This window comes from Perissodus microlepis, chromosome 8, assembly GCF_051167445.1.
Source record: "Perissodus microlepis isolate ML-2025 ecotype Zambia chromosome 8, ASM5116744v1, whole genome shotgun sequence".
Lineage (NCBI taxonomy): Eukaryota > Metazoa > Chordata > Actinopteri > Cichliformes > Cichlidae > Perissodus > Perissodus microlepis.
In genome coordinates, this window is record NC_140468.1 from 707,777 (window position 1) to 717,215 (window position 9,439).

General features: G+C 41.5%; 1 protein-coding gene across 1 annotated transcript; it reads right to left on the minus strand.

The window, feature by feature from the left end:
• On the minus strand, positions 1–8,988 carry LOC146380970 (microfibril-associated glycoprotein 4-like). Its single transcript, XM_084938567.1, has 7 exons — positions 8,873–8,988; positions 8,623–8,720; positions 6,853–7,064; positions 3,392–3,430; positions 1,853–1,949; positions 1,579–1,746; positions 1–1,169 (listed from the first exon to the last, which is right to left on the minus strand). Exons 1-7 carry the CDS (start codon positions 8,986–8,988, stop codon positions 916–918), a joined length of 984 nt encoding a protein of 327 aa, XP_084794693.1. The 3' UTR covers positions 1–915.
• Positions 8,989–9,439: the final 451 nt, after the last annotated feature.

The window sequence follows — 9,439 nt, forward strand, 5'->3', positions numbered from 1 at the left end:
CTCATTTATTATCAGCATGCATCTGATAATGATTCATATCAGGTATCAGAGCTTCATCAAACACACTCACAGTCTGACTGCTGCTCTGAAACATTCATGTCACACTGATTCTGAAAGTTAAAGATGCTCTGAGAACCTCGACAAAACAGTGAAAAACTGACATTACTGCTGGTTTATGTTTTAGTACAGCAGTGATGTCAGGTCAATTCTTTACCTGCTGTCACTGCAGTGAAATCAGACATTTTATTTTGAAAGGTTACTGGTGGATCCTGGCAACCATCTACAATCTGTTATAAGGCCTCCATTGGAAAATTGTGTATTTGATACTGGAATATGATACCAACATGTAATATGAAGATAACACGGAGTATTTCAGTGACCAAGTAGCATTGGGGTAAAAGTTATTGAACAGTGTTGGAACAAAGTGAGAAAATTGTGATGATTCAAATATTCCAAAAGCTCAAATGACTTCATCAAAACATGTTTCAGTCACATTTAATCAACACTAAATGCTCAAGTTTATTGAATATGAATCACTTGTGTTAATTTAACTCAACTGTTTAAGGTCCTGCCAACACAGAACATCTGTGTGCAACCAATGTCCACTGTTGAATGAAGTAAATCCAACATGCACACAGTATGTCATGTATGGATAAACAGGTTACACTGTTAAACTGTGAAAACACACATTAAAAATCTGCAACAGTCTCACGTTTTACTGTAACTGCTTCATATTGATGTGTGCTGCTGTAGTACAGTTTGAACAGCCTTCATATAGATTTATTTGGTTTAAGTTTCATACAAAACACACAAAATGTTAATGCATTAAATGAACAAAGTACAAATTTGAAAAGTCATGTGTAAAAGATTTATAGTTATACATTTAATAAACGCCTCTGTGTTTGTTCTGCGGATTTACTGCACAGGACGGATCTTCATGCTGATGGTTTTCAGGGAGTAGTCATAACCTTTCCACTGGTACCAGTCCACACCAACAGCAAAGATAGTCCCATCAGCCCCCCAACGATAAACCCCGTTAGGGTTTGCATGGTGACAGTTGTTGTACCAGAACGCCCCCAGATATAATTTGGCACAGTTTGCGTCTGAGCTGTCCTGGTCTTTGTCAAATGTGGAGAACTTCTGTCCGTTGTGTAAACTCAGGGCATCTCCTGCAGAAACACAGATGAATAAGCCCAACATTACCACTAATCCCAGTCAGACTGGTTAGCAGGTGTACTGGGAGTGTCCTCAGTGGACCACAACACAGACTGGACTCAAAGCAGGTTCAGCTCCCTGCTGATCCTGTATGTCTCCGCACCACCTGATCTGTGGTGGGATACAGCTCCAACCTTTTTATCTGTTTCCATGGAAACAGTCAGCAGAGCCCTCGGTGAGCGACTCCTGTTTGCACAGCACGAAGGTCACATGATGCTGTGATGACATCATCAGTAAATGGTACAGCTGGAACATCTCTGGAACTAAACTTGTTGGAGGTTTCAAACTAAGCTTAAACGAGGAACCAGATGTAAGACCTGACACTTATTCATCTTTCAGAGTCAGAGCAGAATATTTCCCCACCTGCCCCTCCGTTAATGAATCCAGACACGTGCAGTCTGTATCCGTCGGACTCTGGATTGATGGAGAACGAGGAGTAACGGGCAAACGCCATGTTTCCACTGAAGTCCTCCATGTCGACCAGCAGCTCGTACCTTTTCCTCAGAGTGAGGTGGAAGAGACTCTCGAGGCCTAAAAACAACCAGAAACATGCACAAGTCTCTGATATGTGAAGCTTCTCTGGTTCAACATGTGTCCACAAAGTCACATCAGAGTTTCAGCTTTGCACTTTGCTCACCGAGCCAGTACTCTCTGGCAGGGTTACCGAAGCCCATCTTGTATTGACTCCAGGGTCTGTAGAAGTTCACCGAGCCGTCCGTCCTCCTCTGGAACACCTGGGGACGAGAAGGTGGGTAACCAGCTGGACATACACGGCATTCAAGATTAGTCAGAACCACAGACAGGTACCACTAACGCCCTGCGACTTTAGTTTGGACATCGTGCAGACAGCTGGGCTGATTCCTTGTAGCCTCCAACAGTGAGTATCTGGAAGCCTGCAGCAGTGCAGCCAGACTCCTGCTTGCAGGTTTTCCCCACACCGCTGCTCCTCTCTGCTTATTACAGAGAAACTCTGGTTTTCTCTCAGATGACAGCAAACAGTACATTCACAGTCTTTTACACACTTTAACTGTTTCTACAGCACTGTATCCTTTCTCCACACACAACCACCTCATGTTCTCCACCATCAGGTCATCGTGAGCTTGTTGTGATCAACACCAGGGTCAGTGCTGTTCCTGTTACTGAGCTGGTCGACCCCATTCTCCAGCCTCCTCTGAGAGCTATCTGCACTTTTGCTGCTCCAGCATCAGACTCAAAATCCAGAGCTGATGCTGGTCACCGCCCATCCTGTTCCTGCACCACCTGACCTCCTCGTTCCTCAGGAGGAGACATTCAGGGAGACTGCTGTTCACATCAGTTGCCTCAGCTTGTCCTAGTAGGAGTTCCACCTCATTCACCTGCTACCGTAATCATCTGCCTTCCTGTGTACGACCACTGTGATCACCAAAGATGTGGGCTTCATAGATAATTGGGAAACTTTCTGGAGGAAACCTGGTCTTGTTAGGAGAGACAGTTATGCAGACTGCACGTGTCCATCAAAACAGTGGTTTGCTGCATGTATATTTTAACTTTGCTTTTTATTTCATTTGAAGGAGACCTTCAACTCAGGGTGTCTTTTTACAGAGTTCAGAATGTTTTCTTTGCATAAATAAAATTTCACCAGCAACTTTGAGTGTTAAAGGTTGCCAACCCCTGCCTTAGGGATGTCATTAGAAGACATAGCATACATTTACACTGCTATGCAGATGACACCCAGCTCTATCTGTCCATGAAGCCAGATAACGCACACCAATGAGTTAAACTGCAGGAATGTCTTAAAGACATAAAGACCTGGATGGCCGCTAACTTTCTGCTTCTTAATTCAGATCAAACTGAGGTTATTGTACTCGGCCCTGAAAATCTTAGAAATATGGTCTCTAAGCAGATTCTTACTCTGGATGGCATTACCTTGGCCTCCAGTAACACTGTGAGGAACCTTGGAGTCATTTTCATTTCATTTTAAGTCATTCCTGTTAAAAGGAAGTTTTTCCTTCCCACTGTCGCCAAAGTGCTGCTCATAGGGGGTCAAATGATTGTTGGGTTTCTCTCTGTATGTATTATTGTAGGGTCGACCTTACAATACAAAGCACATTGAAGCGACTGTTGTTGTGATTTGGTTCATAAATAAAACTGAATTTTACACACAAAATGAAAATAAGCTGGGAATTCAAATACTCACAGTCCAGCGTCCATTTAGTGAGTCCATGTCACAGTACACCTACACACACACACACACACACACACACATTAATGAAACATCTCAGTGTGTAATACTGATATCAGTTTGATTAGAAGTATCAGCAGGAACTGGTTGTAACTGGTCACAGTTTAACCTCCTACTGAGTGCTCAGCTCAGACTTTATAAATAAATTAGTATCATTAAACTGTAAAAGTATTTTATTAAAAACTATTTCATATACATTTCACAGAATATTAAAATATTATTTTAAATACACTGAACAAAAATATAAACACAACTTTTGTTTTGTTTTTGCCCCCATTTTTCATGAACTCAAACTCAAACAACTTTTCTACAGGGTGGGCCATTTATATGGATACACCGTAACAACAGGGGAATGGTTGGTGATATTAAAGTCCTGCTTGTGGCACATTAGTATATGTGAGGGGGCAAACTCCTCAAGATGGGTGGTGACCATGGTGGCCGTTTAGAAGTCGGCCATCTTGGATACAACTTTTGTTTTTCAATAGGAAGAGGGCCATGTGACACATCAAACTTATTGGTAATGTCACAAGAACAACAATGGTGTGCTTGGTTTCAACGTAACTTTATTATATTTATTTTTATTTTATTTTTTACTTTATTTTTATACTCCAAAATTCGATGCATTCAGTTTAAAATGACAGTAAGAAAGTAAATGAATGTGTTCAGTAATTAAACCATATGTTGTGTAAACATGGATGTTTTAACCACAAAGGTGGAGGAATAAAAACAACACACTTTTTACGAGTACACAATATACGTTCAAATTAAACAGATGGGGTATTTTCTGGTTAAAAAACAGGGTTAGGGTAGGAGACAATTAACATCTATTAGAGCTCGACCTTAATGAGCGACTGTTCAGAAACTATTATGTCATAATAATTTTAATAACAATGTAACAGTCACATGTTGAACCTGATTGGACAGTTTGGACATCTTGTGTTACCAGGAGAAGAAAACTGTGTGTGTGGGTGAGGCTGAAGCTGCATCCGTGTGTCCAAACTAGAGATGGACCGATCCGATATTACGTATCGGTATCGGTCCGATACTGACGTAAATTACTGGATCGGATATCGGAGAGAAATAAAAAATGTAATCGATCCATTAAATATCACAAAAGCACCTCACAAAACTTCCCACACGGGTAACTCGGCTCATAACCGTAGCACGTCGGCGCAGTGTGGTCACGTGACAGAGCAGCTGTGTGTGTTTGTAGCCTCAAACCAGCATTTCATCTCTGAGGAAGTTTTCCCAGAGAGAAGTAAAGCAAGTGTGTAAGTTCATCTCTGAATGTTTGTAAAGCATTCCCACGTTAAGCTTAACAACCGATATATGGAGCGACTGCCTCTCTCTCTCTCTCTCTCTCTCTCTCCTGCTGCTACTTCAATCATGAAACTGATCAATGATCAGCTGATCGGCTTTTCTGTCGCGAGTCCGTCTCTCTTGTTTGTTTTTGGCCCACTTTGCACCAGAAAGAGGAAACCAGCGGCTGAACAACAGCAGCACGTTTAAGCTTGATAAGCTGTTGTTAGAATTTATTTAATATTTCTTTCTACACCAGGATCTTTTTCTACGCAGCTGACGGCTGTAACTGTGCAGGGGCGGATCTAGCAAAGTTTAGCCAGGGGGGCCGATAGGGCATGAACAGGGAAAAGGGGGCACAAAGACAGACTTTTCTTTCTTATTCTCATTTAAAATGTCGAGCTTTTAATAAATAATTATCTGAATCTGACACCCAAAGTTTTAATCTGATGTAAAATGTATAGAAGTCCATTACTGTATATAGTAACTGTTAAGTCTAATATACCCTAGTAAGCTATAGTACTTTTTCCTTTGGGAACCATCTGTGCAGTCTAGTGATGTGTCGATCACGAACGAAACGGCTCTTAGAGCCGGATCTTTGACATGAACGACGCAAGCCAGCTTCTTATCGCGAGCCGTGGGTTTTTTCTTTTTCTCTCACCCTCTCTCTCTCTCTCACGCCGCACGTGAGCCTTGTGCTTTGCGCTGAGCAGAGGGGGGAGGGGCGGTAGTTACACTCAGTAGCACAGGAACAGAGCGGGAGGGAGAGAGAAAGAGAGCCAGGGACAACAACGTCACATTAGAAAGGTATAGTGATCATCCACAACTATTTTCAGTTGCAGATGATAAAGGATTAAGAAAGTTTATTCATGCGGGCCCATATGACAGAGAATATGCATCTTCTTTTTGTTTTCATATTTTAATTTATGTTTAATTGTGTTGTGGTTTGCAGTGTTTTGTGTTGTTTCACTTTAAATTTGTTTAAAAGGAAAAAGTTGAACATTTAAATAGTTAAAAGTTGAAATGTGAATAATTGGTTTTTGTATTATATGATTTATTTATTACATTTTATGTTGAGAGAATAAATAAAAGTACATTTACGGTGGCCCCTAGAGACAAAACACGTACAAAACACAACAGAAGTGCTCCAGGATGCTAGGGGGCAGTGTTGAGCTTTTGTTACCTCGTGGCTACACAAGCCAGCAAGTACCAACGACCGGATTTGGTGTGTGGTAGTAACAGGTAAATGAACATATTTTTTAAATTATTTGAATATATATGAGTGCTTTTGTATAAATACATAAACAATACACATATGCTTTCAATTGTGTTTGTTTTTAAACTTGAGTTTGAACTCATACAAAATGCAGCAAGATATTTTAAAAAAACAATTTTATTGATTAAAAAACACTATATCGGATTCACACTCTTTGGGACTCCACAGAGTAAATGAGTCTTTATTCATGTCACCTTTAATTGTTGGATGTTTTTCATTTTATTCCTGTTTTGTAGCCATTTGAAGAGAAAACTGTTGTGTTGGTTTTCTTACATTTTCTGTTGCGTTGTTCCGGGACAGGAAGTAAGTGTGTCGTTAGTTTAAGAGTTCTGGCTGTAAAACAAACCTTGTCAGGATTATGATTTTATTATGATTTTGTGCCATGCCGATACAACTAAACTGGAATTAATTAATGTGTAGTTTTAAAGTGATAAAGTGCTCTCACAGCAGAGCAGACTTTTAAATATTTAAGAACTAATATGACAAAGTGAAACGTGGTAATGTTGTATTACTGCAGTATTATGGGATTATTATACAAACTAAAGCTAGTGTTTAATTCTGGGTGGTTTATCATTATTATATTAATTATGGAATAAAAGTAGAAGTTTGATTATCAGAACCGTATTTGGCCATATTATTAGGCACATGTGAATGTGTTTTGTTTCATATAAAAAACAAGATTTCATGTACATTTAAACTAAAACAAGTATATTTTACTCTATTGTCTCATTAGAATGTAGGTTAATTATGAAAATTCCCATATTTTGACAAGCTGGTGAATTTGTGGTGTGGCTGTAGCTCAGGAGGTGCAGCAGGTCAGTTCCAGTGAGCTCCAGTTTACCTGGACAGCAGACGTGGCTCCGATGGGATAGATGGTGTACACGCCGCTGGGTCGGCTGCTGTCTTCATTGTAGATGTCGCTGCAGTCCAGCGGGAGCACGAGAGGAGCACAGCTGCTCAGCAGAGGCACCAGGAGGAGGAGGAGGACTGACAGCAGCTGGAACAGACATTCGCATGTTATTTCAGCATCATGTAGAGCTGCTGCATTTCTGACTGTCACTCAGCAGCAGTGCAAACTCAACCTCAGAGCCAACGTTCTCCGATTTTGTGAAAACATCGTGAAGATCAACAATTTAAAGAAAAGAATAAAAAAAGAAGATTTTGATTTTTAATCTAATCAAATATCAAATTACTGGTGAATGTTTCAGATGTTTGAAGTTCTGAGCTCACCTTCATCGTCATAGTTCTGCTGAAACGATCTGATGAAAAACCTCAAGTCTGGGCTTTTTATGTGGAAAGATTAATAATTAACTGATCCGCTCTGTGTGGTTCAATCTGGGTAAGATAACTGTATGTGATTTATAACCCTTATTAGCTCTGACATGGTCCTTGAGGACTTTGACTTATTGTCAAACTTGAGCTTTGAGTTAGATTAATTATTCTGGCACATTAGCACAGCCTCTGGATATCCACTGTCCTTCAGATCAGCCAAAACCCTGTCAGTATGTCGGACAGAAGCAAGAAACATGGGAATAAATTATCAGAATGATCGATCTCACACACAGAGCTTTACAATCTGTAAACACGTTCTAGACCAGAAGATAATGTTTGTGTTTTTCTTCTATCAGTCCAACAAAAACACGTTTGTACTTCCTTGAGCGCTGCTATAAAACTACAACAATCAGCCATAAAGTCAGAATTAGTACTGAGTTACTGACACAAACAGCTCAGAGCAGAGTCCTTAAAGAGTGAGTGTGTGGACACTGCAGGTTATTATAGCAGCACAAACACTGACTCATTGATTGGTTGGTTGGTTGGTTGGTAGTCATTAGTGTATTGTGAATGTGGAACACCAGACTCTTTCCTAAAGCTGAACCTGTTGTGGTTTGCAGTAACTGGGATTAAAGTGAAAAACACAAATAAACACATGAAGGTCTGAGTGGAAAGTAAACCACTGACAAACAGAAAAACAGCACCCAGAACACGTGTGCTGTCAGGCACAGGCCTTACTTTCAGTTTCACACTACGTTATCTGTAATGTTTTGTACTGTGTGATAACTGTAAGGGAACAGATCAGTGCATGACTGCAGACCACGTGGGGCTGATGGTCCAGCCTCTGGCCCAGAAACAAACTTCCTGACACGTGCAGTTTGTAGAATCTGGGCCACCCGTGGTGAGTGTTATCATCCCGCCAAAGCACTGTTATCAGGTGAAGTCATTCCTGGTAATGTTTGTGGGAAACACCTTCATGTACTTTCTGGAAGTCCACGTGTTGTATCGGCAGTCGTGAACAGGAAGCACATCAGAGACAGAGACCGTTTGCTTTAAGCCAAAGCAGCCGGACGACAGCAAGACTCCAGAGGAAGGAGTCATGGATGAATTAAAGCTTTGGGAAGAAACGCAGGAAATAAAAAGGCACTGCAGCAGTTTGAAGCTTGCACACACAAAATCAAGAAAAATGTCAGGGACACAGTAAGGCTGGACAATCAGGACAACAAACTGAAGACAAAAGCACAGAAACTTCAAGAAGCAGAACTGCAGACTGAGTCAGCACAGGGAGAACTGGCAGATTCATGTTTATTATAAAGCACCAAATGACAACAACAGTCACCTGGAGGGGCATTATACTGCAAGATAAACTCTACAGGAGAAAACCCAACAATCACACGACCCCCACGAGCTGATCCGGGATCAGGGTGGGGCAGCCATCTGTGAAGGCGAGGGGAGGAGGGCAGAAGGAGGCAGGTCAAAGGAATATATACGCCCCTTTCCATTAGTACCTACTCGAATCGATTCGGCACGGTTTGCCACAGTTTTCACAGTTTCCCATTAGGTCACAGTATCTGCTACTATTTTAGTACCTGCTCGGCCGGGTTCCAAGTGATCCGAGCAGGTACCAAAATGTGATGTCGTCAGACTGCATGCCACCGATTGGCTGGTCAGTGGCGTCACTCGATGAGTTGTGAGAGCTTCTCATTCACGAAAATGGAAACTGCCATTTTTGGAACCCGACAACGAAGGAAATGTCTCTAAAAACAAAACTGTGGTCCCCGAGTGAGACGAAAAGCCACAGACTGAGCAGCAGGTACATCATCGCCTCAACGTCCACCTTTGTTGTTGTCGTGTTGCATACTAATGATGTCACTGGATTCTCTGAGTCGAGCCGAGTAGGTACTAATGGACACGGGGCTATAATGATGCATGGCTGTGGATCCATCCACAGAAGATGGGCCTGAAAACTGAAGGCTCTGCCTCCCATTCTACTTTTAAATACTCTAGGAACAACAAGTAGGCCTGCAGTGTGAGAGCGAAGTGCTCTAATAGGGTGATATGGTACTACAAGGTCATTAAGATAAGATGGGGCCTGATTATTTAAGACCTTGTATGTGAGGAGCAGGATTTTACAGCTGAGCTCTTCCTTCATGTGT